The sequence below is a fragment of the Varanus komodoensis genome, unplaced genomic scaffold (assembly GCF_004798865.1).
Source record: "Varanus komodoensis strain SLA01 unplaced genomic scaffold, ASM479886v1 scaffold6_4, whole genome shotgun sequence".
NCBI lineage: Eukaryota > Metazoa > Chordata > Lepidosauria > Squamata > Varanidae > Varanus > Varanus komodoensis.
The window spans coordinates 18,443,089-18,461,411 of NW_025336347.1; the positions used below are offsets into that span (position 1 = coordinate 18,443,089).

The 18,323-nt window shown below is 48.5% G+C and overlaps 1 protein-coding gene across 1 annotated transcript in view; it reads right to left on the minus strand.

The window, feature by feature from the left end:
* Window positions 1-552: 552 nt before the first annotated feature.
* The window catches only part of LOC123034605 (G-protein coupled receptor 22-like), a 42,479-nt gene continuing 24,708 nt past the window's right edge, over window positions 553-18,323 (minus strand). Inside the window, exon 2 of the mRNA XM_044452099.1 lies at window positions 553-4,522. Coding sequence (XP_044308034.1) covers window positions 3,163-4,452 — 1,290 coding nt within the window. The 5' untranslated portion in view covers window positions 4,453-4,522 and the 3' untranslated portion in view covers window positions 553-3,162. The remainder of the gene's footprint in view (window positions 4,523-18,323) is intronic.

Genomic DNA, 18,323 nt, shown 5'->3' on the forward strand with positions numbered 1-18,323 from the left:
TCTCAGCACATTCCAGCAGCCATTTCAAATCACTAGTGTTAACCTTTACATCCCTAAACTGTTTGGGAGTGTGTTGCCAAAAGGACCACTTTCATTTATATTTTTTTCCCCATAAAATCATATCTGCATCAAGAGTCTATTGGTAAAATTGGTTAGGCTGATGAGCCCAAGAAACAGGGCCTTCTTAGCTGTGGCCCATTATGGAACTCGATTTGTGCTAAGCCCCTGCAGCTGGTACTATGTGCCATAAAGTTGTCTCAAACTTATGGTGACCTTATGAAGGAAAGCTCTCCATTGTCCTTTCCATGACAATCCTGCTCAACTGAGGCGCCGGCTGAGCCCCTTCAGTTACAGGTCTTTAAGAAGGCCTCAAATATTTCTCTTCACTGCTGCCTATCCTTGAGGAAGTGATTGGCGTACATGTGTCCTAGCACTTTTTCTCCTTATCACCTCTTATAGGTGTGTGTGTATCTGATGCCTCTATTTATTTCTTGCAGCATCTCCCTTTGAATGTCACCCTGTACCCTTCTAAATAGACAGGAAAAATAATGGTTACTTCAGACATATTCAGGCCTTTATTGATATCTATAGATGCATTCAGTGTCGATAAAGGAAGCAAATTTGTGAGGGATGAGCAGGCAGCAGCCCATTGGTGTGAATTTCTGTATGGCTCTGTGTATAGTGGAAGTCTGTCTGTCCATGTAAGAAACAGGTCTAGGGTCAATTTTTAGGAAGCTCAAAGCAAAGGAACAACAATGCAGGACCGTGAGAGCGGTTTTCCCAGAGATTCATCTACTCAGAGAGATTCTGCACTCTTAAGACCACTGTCTGCCTCTCTCACCCTTGGCTGCTCAAGAGCCAGGGGCCCGAGCATCTCTTCTACAAAACCGTGAGGGAGAGATGGCACCCAGGGGCAGCAATTCAGTCTTTTTCAGGTGCCCAGAAAGCAGTAGGGGCATATTTGTAGCTGCTGAGCCACTTTGAGTGCTTTCTTCTCCTTTCCCCTGACTACCCACAGTATATCAGCTGGGAAACACTCTCTTGTGGTTTGGATGGTTTGGTATGTCTGTACGCATGTCTTAGGTTCTTTGGCAGTGCTGCGTATTTTTTATGTGCCTGACAGTGCAATCCTATTTATGTCTACTCAGAGGTGGTAAGAAGTACATTAAGTGGGACATATTCCCTGCTGTATTTAGGACTGCAGCTTGTCTCTGCTGGGGGTTTGTGGCAGCCCTGGAGAGTGAGAAGGAACCTGCACATTCCCTCTGCTGAGAGCAGGGCTAGCAAACCTCAGACCCACAGACTAAAACTGGCCCACCTGGGGTCCCACACCTGCCACACCTCCTCCCCCTAACTTCAGCCACTGTACCCAACTGCCAATCATTTTGTTTGACCCCAAGACTGTCTCTGAAATTGAAACTGCACACCCTGCCTTCTGGGATCAAGCTATTCCCAGGGGCCAATGGAGCCGGGCGGATCCAAAATCAAGCAGGGCGGTGCATCCACTCTGGATTTCAGTCGGAATTTGAAAGGTGCTGAACCCTAGCCCAAAACCAGGCTCAGTACCATGGGTAGCTCCTTAATAGCCCAGATTGGAACCTGGATTGTGACTCTGCTCCACAGACATTGGAGCCACCAGCGCCATCTGCTAAGAGCTCACAGGCCAAAGAGCCCGCAAAGTGCTGGTACGAAACTCTGGGCCTAGTTCTTCCCTTCTGCCCATCTGGTCATGGCCCATCCAGAGCTGAGTCCACCATTAGGCAGAGTGAGGCAACCACTGCAGGCAGCAGCCACCGGGGCAGGGTAGGGCATCAGCGCCTTACTGTGCCCCTCGCGTCTCCTGCACGAGCCTGTGGCCCCCAGACGCAGCTGCCAGGCCAGCGGATGCCCTGTGTGGGGTGGGCAGGGGTGGCCGCCTTGCCTCAGGAAGCAAGTGCCCTGGGACAGTTCTGTCAGAGGAGCCCTTGAGGCCACAGATTACCGGATGCGACGCAGCCAGAGCCAGGGCACGTCTGCCTTTGGCAACGGCCCCTGTCCCCCTGAGTGGTCCATTTCTCGTTCCTGGAGCTGCTACCATTTGGAACGGTTGAAAATTTTCGGAGCCAGTAAAATGGCCAGACCCAGGATCCGACATGGGGAGCCAGCGGCCACCGATGATGGATGAGAGGAGGGGAAAATAGCATCTCTGCACCAAGGCTTTTTTGAGCAGGATGTTAGGAAACTGGTCCCACTATGGAAGTGCGGAGTGTGGGGACACAGCCTACCAGAGGTTTTTGCAGAAAGTCATGGGACACAAGCCCCAACTTGGGTCACTGGAATACCTGCTCTCTGTGAAAAGCCTTAGTGGTATCTGGAGATGGCAGGACCTGGCACATTTGGGCCAGAACACTGCACAACGCCCTGCTCTGGGGGGTTTCGGGGACAGGACACACAGCAGTGTAGTGGGGAAGAGACCCACATGAGGCTCAGGCTAACCTCGGCCCTTCCCAAAGGCTGGGTTTCCCCCACCAATGCGTCCCAGGCCTTCTCTTCTTCCCGCAGAAGGGAACTTGTGCAGGCCTTCCTGTGCTTGGCAGGCACTACAGGGAGGGATGTTAGCTGCTTGGGTCACATGGGGCACTTGCTCACTTACTATTTAGGCTTGGCAGTCCTATATATAAGGGAGCACATGTGATTGGCTACTCAAGCACAATTCTTGGCACAATATAAACATTAAACGGAAGAGGCAATACTTGTGGGTCTGAGTGTGGGGAATTGGCCAGTGCCCTGGAACGGCAGGCCTCAGCTTTCATCTTCCACCTCTGATCGGTTTTGGCATCGGCGACTGGAAGGTCTCATCCTTTGGGGACAGGGGACTTTGTGGGGGATCAGTATCGCACCCGGCATGGAAACGATTGCGGTTTCAGTGAGGAGTTGATGGCTGGCCCTCACCGGTCGGTACGACATCGCTCGCCCCTGCTCATCTCCGCAGTGGCTTCAAACTGAGGGGTAGCACCGGTTCCGTGATGCCCGGTGACCTTGGTGCGAGCCCTGTGCCTGCCCCTCGCTCCTCAGTGGTCCCAGTGTTTGGCACTCACTGTTCACCGGCTGGGGTGAGGCAGTGCAGTCGGACCCCCACCCATCACGCTAGGCAGCCGTTTTGAGGGCAACCGCACCTACGCCTCACTCCTTTGTGGCCTCGGTCAGGCAGTGCTCGGCCCCGTCGCTACCCCGTGGCCGGCCCTTGCAACTTTTGCGTGGCGGCTCCACCCAGGAGTTGTGGATGACCGTGCCCCCCGGTGCAGGGTCCACCTGCAGTGCCGACACCACCCGCTTCTTCAGCTTGCTGCGCAGCACGTTGCGCAGCTTCTGGCGTGTGAAGGCATACAGGAGAGGGTGGAAGATGGTGGTGCCGTAGGCCATGGCCAGGAAGCAGACGCGCAGCTTGCCCAGCAAGGGGCTGGGCCCGAGGCACAGGATGATCAGGTTGGCGATGGACAGGGGTGCCCAGCACAGGAGGAATGTGGAGATGATGAGCAAGGACATGCGGAAGACTCGCCGTTGGCGCTCCCTCCGGTCACGGTGGCGCTTCACTGCCCGCCGGAGTGCAATGATCACGGAGACAGAAGCTTGCACCCCTATGGGAGGTGGCGTCGGGAGGGCGGGGACCAGCTGAGAGCGCCGCTTGGCCTCCCCTCCACCTGCCACGCTGCTGCTTGGCTCTGTCGATTTCCGCCGCTTCCTTTTCTTGGTCTTGCGGCGCTGGCTGCGCTTGAAGGTGCTCCCGATGCTGATGTTGAGAGCCTGCAGGATCTTGGCGTAAGTCACCAGCATGACGGCCACCGCAGCGAAGAAAGTGGGGATCTGGATCGCCAGGTGATAGGAGGTGCCCAGCTCAGCGTGGAACTCCTCCGGGCCCACGCAGAGCACTGTGCGGTTTTGCCACGTGCTGGCGTGGCCAAACTCCCCCTCGAGGAACGGCACGAAGAAGACCGCCAAGGACAGCACCCAGACGCCGGCCAGGAGCAGGACGGCCCGGCCCGGGGTGAGCACGCGCTGGGCGGGGCGCACGGAGATGTCGTAGCGGTCCAGGCTGATCACCAGCACGTTGGTGGCGGTGGCCACGCTGCTGAAGGTGATGCAGGCCTCGTGGAAGCAGCACAGCAGGGTGGTGGCCCGGTCGGGCGGCACGAGCAGCACCACCATGGTGAGTGGGGCGCACACCACGCAGATGAGCACGTCCAGCACGTGCAAGTTCATGGTCACCATGTTGCTGACCGAGTCGACCAGGCCCGCCTGCAGGCAGTACAGCACCAGGACGGTCAGGTTGCTGCTCACTCCCAGCACGATTTCCAGCATGAGAAAGCCGGTCAGTGAGACCTGGAAGCCCAGAGGGTAGGGCAGGGTCCAGCTGGGGCCAGGGGTCACCCCGTCGGTCGTCTCCAGAATGGTGTCAAACATGGGACTCTCCATGGCTGAGAGGGGCAGGGGGGTGTGGGCATAGTCCTTGGACAGGGCTGGAGGTCACTGGCAGCTCCCTCACCTGTGGGGAGAGAGAAACCATCAGCTACCACAGCAGCAAGGTTAACCGTCGTGCCAGTGACAACAATCCGGGCCAGCATTTTCACAAGGCACTGAGCAAAGCCCCGCAGTGTCCCCCTCACCCCTTATGGGCTGGCCGTGGGCAGCCAACACTTCAGCTAACCTAGGCAATGTCCAGTAACAGAGCTGAGACTCGCACTTGCAGCTTGGTATACAGACATGCAAAAAGGTGGCGTACAAAAATTAAAAGGTCGAGATTTCTTACTGAACGTTGAAAAGGCGTTTCACTACTATGTGAAAAGTGGTGCATTTCTTCTGCATGTCTTTCCTGATACTTGTCTTTCTATCTCCCTGCCATACAAAAGTGCACTTAGAAAAATAAGCAAGGATGGGCATGTCTTACCTCTGCAAACGCAGATCACAAGTCCACCTTCCAGAGAAGGGGCCTGTGAGGAGTGCATTGGATAATTGACACATGCAGAAGGGAAGGATTGGAGAAACAGGGAGCCCCAAGGAGTGCTTGGGAACAACCCCTCCCTAAAAGCAGCTGATGCCTTCCAAAGCACTTCTGGTGCATATTCGAATGTGTCCTCCATGACCATGATGGCAAAGATTTTCAGGAATTGAAATTCTATGCACACCCCTTAATAAAGCCTGAAATGACACTTGGAGGAAGAAGTGAGAGACAGAAAACCAAATAGCCTGCAGGGGAATGAGCAGATGTGTGGATTGTCGCCTGGCCTGGGGAGGAAAAAACAGTCCACCCTGGGAAGTGTGTGTGTGTGTGTGTGAGAGAGGGAGAGGGAGTGAGGGGGGAGGGGGAGCAGCCCCTGTATGTCAGCTGCAGCAGTGACATTATTCAGCAGGAGCGGATACCTAACTAGTTCCCATCCACCCAAACCCTCACAAATCAGGAAATGTGACACTGGTAGAGAAGACCAGTCCCTGCTTTTCTAAGGAGCTCAATAATCAACCCACTCAGGGCCATCAGTATTTAAATCCCAGGGGCTGTTTCTTCTAGGTGAATGCAGTTGGGGTTGGGAAATTAAGGAATTTCAGTAGAGTCCAGGCAGAAGTGGGCATGCTTAACCCTTCCCTGCCTGCGTTAGCGCTTCAACTCTCCTTTCTGCAGTCTCTCCCTCTGGGATGCCAGATCTGTTTGTCCTTGCAAACAGCTTTCCATAGGAAGTGGTAGAAAGCTGCCTGAGAGGATGGTGTTGCAGAAGAAAAAAGCTGGAAGGGAGAGGGTTAAGCACCCCCCCCACACACACACACACCTGCCTGCTGCTGCTTTGCTGAAAATTGCATCCTCTGGAAGCTAGAAGGGGGCGGGTAATTTCAAGTGGTCTGAGATATACTTTGGACCTTTCCTCCCCATGGGCCACCCTCCTGCTGATGCCATGCCATCAAATTCAGCAGTGGCAAAAATCAACAGTTTTGGCTGAAACTAAATCCAGCAGCAAATGGTAAAATTTAGGCTGTTTTCCAGTTTAAGTGGCCAGAATCCTTTTGCTCTTACCATCATGAATTTCAGCAGAATTCCTGCAGGGATTGTGGGGTTGCAGGCACCCTAGGAGAAGCAGTAACTGCATTTTAAATACATACATTTGCTGCTTTTGTATAGTTTGCCTCTGAGAAAACCGGGACGAGTAAGAAGATAAAATGAACAGTTGGATAACATCTGCCATGTATAAAGAAAAAACAAGATGAGTCTCCCCACAATTCCTAGTTACAAATGGATGCGTGGTTTTGCCTAACACATTGTGTGACTATCGACCGGTGCTGCTCCAGAAGGTGGAGGAAAAGGAAAACGTACAACACAAGGGAAAAATTAGCACAAACTGAGGGAGATGCCAACCAACACCAGCTCATTCTGGCAATTTTAGGATGAACACAAGCCAAATAATCCCAATCAAAATTGCAGACGTCCAAGAAAGGAAGACTAGAGTTAAACAGTTCCAATTAAAAAGGAAGAAAAACAATAACAGATTAATTCATCTTTGAAATGGCACCCAAGATGGCTCACCAGAAAAAGAATCTATACTTGAAAATACAAAATACGTCCTGATGTCATGACTCTGGAAGAACGAAGGAACGTGGGAAGCAGTTTGGCTTGGGCTCTGGAAGACTGGTAGGTCATAAATTCGTCAGTCACAGAACTGGGGCTCTGCGCTTGGGTACCATCAGGGGGCTTTTTTTACCTTTCTGTGGTCAACCTCAGAATCTACTCCTTTCTCTACTGATAAAGCCACCCTCCTACATATATTTTTCTTAATGCACCAAGCTGCTTCTTCTGGATGAATTTGGACCACTCATTCAGTCTGCTTAATCTACTTTACTGGGTTGTTGTGAGAATAAAAAAGTGGATAATTTTGTATGGATTCCTCCCTGGGGATCAAAAATAAAATAAAAATAAGCCCTGCTGCCACCCCCTGCTTTTTGTTCTCTAGGGTGTTGCCACCATCTAGTTCCAGCTCCAGTTCCATACAACCCTGTCATTTTGAGAAGGTTGGGGGAGTAAAAATTAAAATGAATTGTGGAACCTGGGCGGGATCCTCTGAGACATTCCTTTAAATCTAGCACTGATGTTTTGTTACTCCTATCTTTAATCTAGAGTAGGTCCAGGCCTCCAACCTGGATCTTAAAAGTACTCTACTATTTCCCATGCTAATTTCCAGACCCAAACTGGACCCCCCTGTGCCTACTCTAGAATAAAAAGTGCGGGGGGGGGGGACACAGATTAAGTGGAATGTCTCTTTTGGCCCTTCGTCATTCACTTGTTAGACCAGTCCTATCCCACCCACCTCTGGGGCTGTCTCAAATGGGAGCTTCTGCAGGATGGTCTTAAGCATCTTACCTTTTGTGCTACCTGTACTCTGCTTCTCTGCAGCCCAGGTAGGCCTTTGTGCTCTGAGGAGGGCCTCCAGAGAAAAGGTCCAGGCGGTAGCATGCTCTGCTAACTTATGCACATCTTGCACCACAGCTTTGACTGTGGGGTGGTATAGAAATGAAATCATCAACAACTGCTGCTGCTGCTGCTGCTACTCCCAGTCTTGATTTTTGCAATGTGCTCTACACAGAGCTACCCTTGTGCCTACTCCAGAAACTGCAACTAGTATAAACTGTGACAACCAGGTTGGTGTCTGGGACATCATGGAGAGACCACATATCACCAATATTAATGTCTCTGCACTGGCTGCCAAAACGTTTCCAGATGCAATACAAGGTGTTGGTAATTAGCTTTAAAGCCCTTCATGGCTCTGGTCCAAAATACCTTCAGGAGAGCCTTTGGCCATACATTCTGCCTCACCAACTACTGCCCTCTGGGGATGGTCTTCTGAAGTTTGCCTGTCTAATGTTAATGCCAACTACCCAGAGGACTTTCTCAGCGGTTGCCCCTAAACTGTGGAATGGCCTGCCAGGAAAGATGCGTCTGATATCCCAGACTGCCACCTTTATGGGGGAATTAAAGACATATCTCTTCTGACAGGCCTTCCCATATTACTTCCAAGATTAGTTTTAGGTTTGGTTTTAATCATAATTTTAATTATTATTGGTTTTAATCTCTTGTAAACTGTCCAGAGCCTATGGGAATGGGGCGATATATTTAAAAAAACAGCATTTGGCTGAATTTACTGTTGCCTTCAGACTCTGGCTTGATGATGAAGGTCAGCCACAGTGTGGCAGCCCTTAGGAAGGCCTGTCAGCAGGCCGGGCTCAAGAAGTTTTGTGCTGCCTGAGGCAGAGCGGCAAGTGGCCATGTCATTCTGGCACCTTTGGCAGGGAGCCCCACTTCGCCCCATTCCAGGCATCAAGCATGCAATTAAAACACATTACAGAACTGTCCTGGCCTTTCAACTGCCTACCCAAAATCCACTGGCTGAGGTAGGTATCATGTTCTGCCTCAGAGCAGGGCCTGCCCTGAATCTGAGCAACTTGCCTCATGCTGTCTTGCAGTCTGGACTGGGGAAGGGGGCAAGGGGACGATCACCACCCCCAGCAAGCAATGTAATTTTCCCCCTGCAGCTGCTGTGTGCAAGTTGCTGGCTGCAGAGATGATGGCCCCACTTTATCTGGGCCTGCAGTCTGGATCTTGATTTGGGCTCACTTTGCACATCAGTCCTGCTTGTGGCACTCTCATTCCCCTTGGAACTTGACCTTACACTTCTTGGCCTACGCATTTGCTTCTTGCAGAAACAGATGCTCAGCCACCTTTCCATTCCTGTCTGGGGTCACAACTCTTGCCGAGGCTTCACTGGAGCTGGTTCCACATCTCACTATGTGTGATATCCCATTAAACCACTGCCTGGTACGTATCATAATAGTCTTTTTGGACTTTATGGATCTTTCAGGTGGGACACTTGTGAGCCAAACAAAATGAGATGTTAAACATGTCTTTGCATTTAGCATGCATGTTTGCAAATATAAAAAGCTGCTGGGGGTTCAGGGAGAATTGTGTAAGATCAGGACTGAGATATATAGGAAAAAGGGCCTAACCCTTCCCCTGCCACAGTGCCGATTAGAGGTTGGTATTTGCAAGGAGATTAAAGCTGCTGGTGTAATGGCAACTGAAAGCTTTCCTTTCTGTGCAAATATCATGGGGAAATTTTGGCTGGGAAAGAAATAAATCTCCTGCCCCTGCACATCCCAATCCCAAGCCTGCTCCATCCCCCTTGCAACAATTTGTGATTTAAACCTCTGTGCATCAAGTAAGAAACCCACATTGGAAGTCCTGTCCTTCATTGTATTTGAAGAGTCAGTGGCCCTGCCTTTGCAATGCCTGGATTGCCTATGGCCACACTCTGCAAGCAGAGCTGCTCAGACCAAGTGCTTGCAAGCTTCGGACGATGCAGAAAGCAGCTGCCAGCCTCCTTTAAGGCAACAGGCACACAGGACATTTGGATTCCACAGTATGTGCTGGCTGCTGGTAGGCTTCCAAATATAGTTCCAGATGTGATAACAACCTACAAAAACCTGAATGATTTGGTTATGAGAGCCAAGCAAAATGAATGACAGAATCATGCGTTGCATTTCTTGTTGTCCTCTCTTGTTTCAGTGAGTGGGCAGATTGCACATTTTCACGCTCCCCCATTTTCTGCATAATGAAAACTGAAATGTGCAGGGAAAGCTTGTAACCTGTCATGCTGGTTTTTACCCTAAAATTATTTTAAATGCATAAATAACCTGGGACCTTGCAAAGGCAAAGGAGGTGTGGAAGGACCCACCTTCACCACTCCCTTGCCTGGGAGGAGGGTGCAGCTTCTATGCCACTGCTGAATGAGAATGAATGAATGAGAGAGAGAGAATGGGTTTGTTCTGATAGCAAAAGTCTTGTGGAGCTGAGTGGCAATTGTTTTTTTTTTTTCCTTTTTGTACTGGAATGTGACATTACTTTAGGTGTTTAAGGACACATAATGTGTGGATATTTAATGTCCACACATTATGTGAACTCTCATAATGAGCATCTTGGGGAGGATTACAGAATATCTCTATATTATATATTTAATGACATTTGTTTTTATCCAGTCTTAATGGAGCTCACCTGGCTCCTTTGAAATGGTGAAAGGCGGAATGAAACTTCAGTAAATCAGTGCTTAAGTAAAGGTAGTCTACAATTCCATGTCTGGAGTGAAGGCAGGTCTCCCTGATGTAATTTCACCTAGACCATATCCAAGAGCAGAGATGCCCTCCTGTGAGGAAACCATAGAGATGCCAGCCTTTGCTGTGTGACATTAATAGACTGTGCTGCTGCAGCTTCTTCCCTGCTCAAAATCTAAATCTGGAATCTGTCAATCACATTTTAATTTATGACAGCCAAACACGGTTGCTCTCTGAGGGAAAAAACTCTCACCAACCACATCTGTAAGCTACAGTTCTCATTAAAAATGTATTGGAGAACTTTGGACTGTACTTTAACAGACTGGAAAAAGAAGAAAAACACATCACCTCACCTGATCAATCACTCACTCTGCCAGGGGATATAAATAAACTGGAAGTTCTTTCACAGCAAAGAAGAGAAATAACGTGATGTTCATCTTACAACACTGGACTTAGCACTGGCAGATTTGTTCCTTTTGTAATGCAACTAGAGACTCTGGTCATGCTATGACATTGATTAGTGGGGCATCTTAAGGACCAGCAAAAAAAGAAGTACCACACTTACCACACAATTCATTTATGGCTATGGATCCTTGGTTAGCCTTAGATGACTTTAAAAGGGGCTCAGACACATTCAAGATTGATAGAGAACAGGTGTCGGATGGAAGTCTGAATCCTTTAGCATGATCAAAGGCAGTATGCCAATGAGTACCAGTTTCTGGGGAACCCCAGAAAATGCAAACTGAAAACATTTTTAGAAGTGGACTGAATGCCTGGTGTATGAACATATATAAGCAAGTTGTGAAGGGCTGCACAGGTACGAATATTTGTCATTATTAGATGGAAGTGTTAGAATCTTTGATCCGACATAATTGCTATGTAGATCTGTAAATACGCCGGTGCTCCAGTGTACATGCGACACAAATAATTCATGCTGCCCCTCACCTTCAAGCCCCATTTCATGACTGGCTCTGTTTGGTAGACCTCCATATTTGTTTATTCTAGTAAACAAATCCCAAAAGTCTGAATTCTGCTCCAGTATACGTATGACTGCAGTCTAAAGTACTTGAAACAGTGTCCCACAGCCTGATCAGCCATCGGGTCAGCAAACATCATTTGCCATTTGTCCAGAATTTAAGGAAAAACAGCTGCAAAACAAAACTGGGGTACTTTCCCCATTGCTGCTGTAACTGATCCAGGACTTGGATGCTCCTAGGGCAATCCTAGGGCAGTTTTTATTCATTATTAGATTTCTATCTCACCCTTTAGTCAAAATGTCTCTCTAAGCAGATATTCTTGTCCTGGGTGCCCTCCTTTACCAAGGTGTGAGCCTCTGGCAGGATTTGTGGGTCGTCCTTGCCCCAAATGAGGCTGCATCAATTCCTCGCTCTTTCCAGTTTTAGGTGTCAAGAGAAAGCCTTTCTGCTTACATATACTTTTAGGACTTGGAAGGATGTCTGCTCTCCTGCTGATATTTGTGCCTTTGGTTTTAGTCACTCTTTAATGGTTAAATCGTTCATCACTTTCCATATGTAACTAGAAAGGCAATCTAAAAACACTTAAGTAAATATCCTGTTCCCATTTCATGTTTGTGATTTCTTCTTAATAGCTATGAACGTGTCTCTGCTACCAATCATTTATCACATATATATCATGTTATCTCTTGGATGTACAAACTGATTTACAATCTCTGCATCATTCACCATTTCCATTTTTACTGAGGGGGAACCGAGACTGGACATGGATTGCCCAAAGTCATAAAATGCATCTGTGACAAAGGAGAACATTCACATTCCAGTTTAGCTCTTTGCATACTAACACACAATGGCAGTTTACACCAACTTCTCTCTCTGGCAGGCCTTAAAGCAAATGGTTGTAGAATCCAAGAAACAGATCTTGTGGGATTTCAGACAAAGTTTGTGGGTTGATGGCTGAGAATTGGACATCAGGGTTTATGGACCTGTGGATCTTTATTGTTAAAACTCTGCCTCATAATTCAGGTAAGGATTTCTTTTTGATGACTACTATGTGCAACACAGGCTCACAGAGTCTTTGTGTTCTGGAGGTAAATAGGATTCCCCTGCACTAGGGAAAGAAAAAAAATTCCCTTGTGCCAGTTCGAAGCTGCCACCATTATAAACTTGATGGTGGCAAAACTCCAGCAGAACAAGGGGGAAAGTGGGTGGGGCTGGAATAGTAGGCCTTAGCTGGAATTTATGCTTGCTTGGGAGTTGGCCCTGCCTCTGACGACAGCATAGCATCTTGCCTGTGAAAGTGGTGGCATACATTAAAATATTCCCAGTTGCAAAAATGGAAAGCCTTGAACAAGTGTATTTGTCACTTGTAATCAACGGAGGGTAAAGAGTATTACTGCTACCAGTGCTTTTTTTGTAAGGGAAAGAAAAAGTGCCGGAGTCACATCTTGTTAATCTTTTATTTAGGGTTTTTTTTTAGGGTAATCTTTTATTAGCAGGACTGGTGGTTGAGAAGTAATTAGTATTTTTTTTTTCATTTTTAAATTTGGGGTCACACTTCTACACTAAGAATTAAAAAAAGATTTTCAATTCACCAACTTTTTTTAAAATAAAGAAATTATTTATCTTTTGCACGTAGCCAGTCACTCTACACACACATAAACATAATGGTCGCCGCCGGTAGTAAGCATTCAGCGCACGACCACACGACCAATCCCAAGCCAAGCAGTGCCCCAGGCCGAGCAGCGCCCTCACAATCAGCGCCGACACACAAGCAGCCCGCACGCACTATTTTAATTATTTTTGCTGCCGACCTGCTACACCCGACAGGGCGACTGAAAATCACTTGGAAAAATCTGTTGGAAAAATCTGTCAAAAAACGGTGCCGGAACGCTGTTCCGGTACATTTTATGACAAAAAAAGCCCTGACTACTACTACTACATTTCTATACCACCCATAGCCAGAGCGCTCTTGGTGGTTTACAGATATAATCATAGAATCCCACACTCAAGCCACCCATCCAGATTCCAACCAGACCTAACCCTGCTTACCTTCCAAGATTAGGCAGGATCAGGCACTTCAGGCCATACAGAAGCTAACACTTTGGAAAGTGTGTTTGGAGAACACTTTGAAAAACCAGGATCCTTGAGAGCCAATGGGTCTTTGTGGACTGGGGACCTAAGAAAGCTGGGTTTTAGTCACCATTTGGCCACGACGCTCACTAGCTGACTTCGGAAGCCAGTCACTCTTAGCCTAACCTACCTCACAGGGTGGTTGTTGTGAGAATAAAAATGGGGTGGAAAAGAACCTTGAAAGCTGCCTTGGGTTCTTGCAAGTGGAAAATAAGTTGGAATATACACACAGTGTAATAATCATCATCATCATCTGACTAGCTAACGTGGGTGTGATCAGCTTTCCACGGGCCTCTCTCCCCTTAATCTCAGCACACAGGGAGCGCAGTTGAAACCTGCTCAGCTGGGGATGCCTGGGCACATGCGGGGCTGTCAGCTGAATGGGGGGCAAGGGAAGCGGATGCCTACTGTGACTATTTTCCCGGGGCCACAGAAGCACTCCCTCAGAACCACTTTTTGGGACTGATGCCCCTGGAAAGGACCAATGACCATGAGGGCTGGGGGTCCTGGGAGCTGTAGCCCCACACATCTAGACGGCTCCAGGGCAAGGAAGGTTGCGGTAGAGGCCCAAATGCAGGCAAGCTCACAACAGGCATCAGAGTGCATGAGAGAAAGAAACTGGCTCTTCCGGGTTTTCCTTTCCCTGGGGAGCCCATTGCAGTTGCTCTCCTTTAAGCCTTTTACAGGCTAAGGCTCTGCTTCTCCCCTCTGCTACAGCTCTATACCATGGGTCCTCAAACTATGGCCCGCGGGACGGATCCGGGCCGTCTTGCCCTTTCATCCGGCCTGCGCCACTGTCTGCCGCGTGCGTGAGGGGGGTGGTGGCTTGCTCACTCGGAAGGTGGTTTTGGACGCAGTGGGAGATCTCCGAACCAGTGAGGCACCGCTGCGTGCCCAATGCCACCTTGCATGCACCTGATGACGCCTCACCGGCCCGTGTGCCCAGGCACTCCCCCTCACCGGCCCGTAGCCACTGCCTATCAACTGGCCCCCTATTGAAAAAGTTTGAGGAGCCCTGCTCTATACAGTGCCCTGTTGCGTCTAGGCTATGGGCTGGGAGGCTTCCTGCCACTCGCCTAGGCTGAGGGCTATCCATGGGAGGGAGAGGAAAGGACCCGCCTGGGCCCGGGCCTGGGCCTAGATGACTACAGAGGCGCCACCCAGAATCCCACTCTTGGGGCTGTATGTTCAGAAGGCTGTTCTGCACATGGAATTGGGCCCCTTTCTTCGTTGTTGCTGATGAGGCACCCGGAAGGTCTACTGCACTTCGTTGAAGCCTCACCTGCGTCTTCCTCAGGATGCCATTCAAATCATCCCGTCTGCACTTGTCTCCCCTGCAGAGCTGTCGCAAAGCCAGCCACACTGCCCTGCTGTGCGCTTGCCGTCTGTTCCCCCTTGTGCAGGTGCCGCAAACCGTGGCTCCCAGTCAGTAACACACACAAGCCGTGTGCGCTGCCTGCATGGAGATACTGTCCCACAGAGAGGCTCTGCAAAGCTTCCCTGGGAAGGCTGCAGGTTCTCCAGGCAGCCTTCTGCCCAGGACGCCACACTGAGTGTGGGTCCTGGGCTGGGAGATCTCATGAGAGCCTCTGGCAGCAATCTGATTGGTGCTTTCCCTGCATGGGCAAATACCCACTGACCAATGGCACTGAGATCCGTGCAGGTGGTGAAGCTCCCAGGCTGGATGTCATCGAGAACACAGCCGCTGGCACCTCCCACAGCCACCCTGCAGCCCACGAGCGCAGCTATTCCAGGCTTTACAACTGCTTCTGCGTTCCTTACATGTGAGAACGACGATGTGGTTTCCCAACCCAGTAAAAAAATCACCATATACTCTGAGCATCAACCACTTTGCAGCTGAAACTATCCTGAATTATAGCACCATTAGGACTGCAGGAATGACAACACAGAGTTTGGGTCTGTTGTCTTCATCACTTGCCACTCTTTGGCTTAATGTGGGGAGGTCTGCTCTATGCCCCCCCCCCCCCGAGGCTGGCCCTGAGATCCATCCCGAGCTGCACCTTGTAATTAACCTGCCTCCCTGCTGTGGACTGGAGGACATTGTACCAAAGGAAGATTGTACCCAAGTTCAGCATTGTCAGCCTAGGGAATTGGGGTGGGGGAGGGAGGGGAGCAGGGTGGCATCTTGCCCTTTGCCTCAGGCAGCAAAATGTCTTGCGGTCCAGTCCTAATGGAATCCTCCAGTCAAACAAAGAGGAATAATATCCTGGCTGCACAAAAGCCAAATGGCAGTAGAAAGGTCAGAACAAAAACTGGAAATGGTGCTGAAAAAATGGGAACATTTATAACCACGATAATACAGCAGAACACAGACACGCACATGCATCATGAAAAAATACACCAAAGCACTATACAATGACCAAGCATTAAAATGAAACTTTAGAATTCCATAAATGGTGAAGGCCAAAAAAGTGTCATTTTAAGCAACATTTATAGTTTTCCTTTTGCCATTTTTATACGGCTATTTGGAATACTCCATTCCGTTACTTTTGCTTATCTAATTGGGTTTTGGTTTATCATAGTTCTTTACTGCCTTCCTGAAACCAACTAAGGCAGTTTACCGAAAAATTCAGAACATTAAAAAAACAAAACAAAACAAAACTTGGACATAACATGCAGTCCTATACATGTCTAACAGAGAAAAGGCCGCAATTCGTAGCATGCCCCAGTCAGTATGGTCACATGCCATTCCTCCATCACTAAAGGCAATCTTAGAGCATTATGCAAAAATGATAAAAGCAATAAGAATTGTAAAATTAAACAGAGGATCAGAGGCATGAATTGGGCTCACCTGTACAGGGTTTATGGAGAAAGTGTGGCTAGCTATGGCTTTTCCCCGAGGCTAAGTGTGGGGGCGGACGCCTCATCTGCTCAACATGAAGAAAATCACTTTTTCTTGGCAACATTCTTAGTCAAAGCAGTTGAGACTTTTGACACCTCAAAGAACTAGATAATTAAAAACAAAACTAGTGCTAATCAAAACAAAATATGCCCATACGTACACTTAACCCAGTTGGGAGCCAAACAGCTCCCAGTGACCTGAGAAGCAAACAAGCTAGCAATGAAATCTTGCAAATGTTCACATCACAAGGCTGGCAATTAAAATGAAAACTTCTGAATCATTGGAGGAAAGAAACAATTCAAAGCTATTATCAGTTTGGACTGCAGCAGCTAAAACAGCTTGCAGTAGCAAAGCACTCTGCAATCGGAGGTGCAGGAAAATAAGACCAGTTCATGCCTAGTGATAACGGAGAAAGACTGGTATTCCCAACTACCCCACAACCCTCTGCAGGATAAAGAGTAACTTCAGCAGTAGGCAGAGAAGCTATTAAAATGGGGGAGGGAGATGAAGTGCAGCAGGAGATGAAAAAAGGGGAAAGTTTAAATCCTTCTTGCCTGGCCTGAATAAAAATCAACTAAACCTGCATTTAGCTTTCCAGAAAACAAAAAAATGCAGGAGAGCCAGTTAGTTCCCTGAGCTGACTGAGCCTGAGATTTCTTCTGCTTCAATTCCCTTCCCACCCCACATCCTAAAAAGAGATGTCCTGAAATAACTGGATTTGGAGGCTGTGTGAGAATGAAAATTTTCATTGTGCAGTCCTGAAAGAAGCAGACAACCAAAGAAGCAGAATCAAACTGCAGACACCCAACAACTGAGACAAGGAACCCTGAAACATCGGGGCTGGCCCATCTGGAGCGATTCCTGTCCCCTTCAGGTTTTGGCAACGCTTGTTTGCCTTCTGCTCCCAACAGAGTGTCTGACATTGACCCAGAGAAGCATAATTTCCTAGTCTTGTGGGGCTGTGGGAGGCAAGGTGAAGTGGGGGTGACAAAGCTGTAAGGCCAAAAACAGAGCCATCACTCTGGTGTACTAATCTGGGAAGGTCACAGGAAAGGTTGCCATATGGGCTGCACTAAGAAGCTGGAAATGGAGATACCCTCAGATACCCTGCCCAGGTCAGGTGGGGCAGTAGAGTTCATTCATTTGCCCAGAGGTTTCCCCTCCTGTACCAAGACCACCCCCCTCTCACTCTCCTTATCCTCTTGCTACCGCAACAATCATTCCCCAGCTGCAGGGTGTGCTAAGAGCAGATTTGTAGCACTGTGTGCACCCCAACTGCATACCACTTTCCCACTCAAATGCAAAATCTTTTCAAAAACATTCTCTGTATGGAGCACAAGAATCTCTGCTTTACTTTTTCTTTACCTAAGAGAGATTCGGGCAGGTTTTTCAAGGCCTGAACAACTCCCTTTTCTTAAAGGCAAAGCTGCATCTGTTCTCAACAGCATGTGGAATGAGCTACTCTAAATGGAATATGTTGAAGGAATGAGAACAATGCTAGTTGCTCAATAGTGCAATTCTAAGCAAGTTTACCAGGAAGTAAGTCCCCCTGAATTCGGTGGGGCTCACTTCCTAGTAAGTTCTTTAGAATAGCATCTCTCTTCATGTTCATTCAGGTGTAAAACCCACTGGGCATTCAGTTGGGTCAAGCTATACTTGGTGAAAGCAAATAGTGGATATTCTGGATACTGAAAGCAGAGCTTGCCACCGAGCCTTTCAAATGCTCAGAGCTTGCTGTGCTTTGGAGCATGTCTGCTTCAGTCCTGGAAGAAACACCACACTTTTCTTAACTGTTCCTTCCCAGCAAATATGTTAAAAAAGCAGTTGCGGGGGAGGGGGGTTGCTTGCTTTTCATCTTGATAAAAATTATCCCACAGAGGCTTCTCTGAACAATTCACTGTCTTGTACTCATCCTGCTTAAGGGGTCCTGCAGGCAGCTGGTCTGCCACTGTGTGTATGGACTGCCAGACTAGATGGACCCTTGGTCTGATCCAGGCTGTCTTTTCTTATGTTCTTATGTAATAAAACGATATTACTCCTTTCTTCTACTGCTTATCCAGTCTGTCTCTCCCCTCCACCCATTTTCTTTCCTTCTTGTTATTTGTCACTCCATCCTTTGCAATCAATCAGTGCATTTCAGATTGTCTGAACTGAACACTTACTAATGAAGAAAGGCCATCTATCTATATATAATCTGATTTGCATAAGACCACTGGAGAAAAAGACCTGCTGGA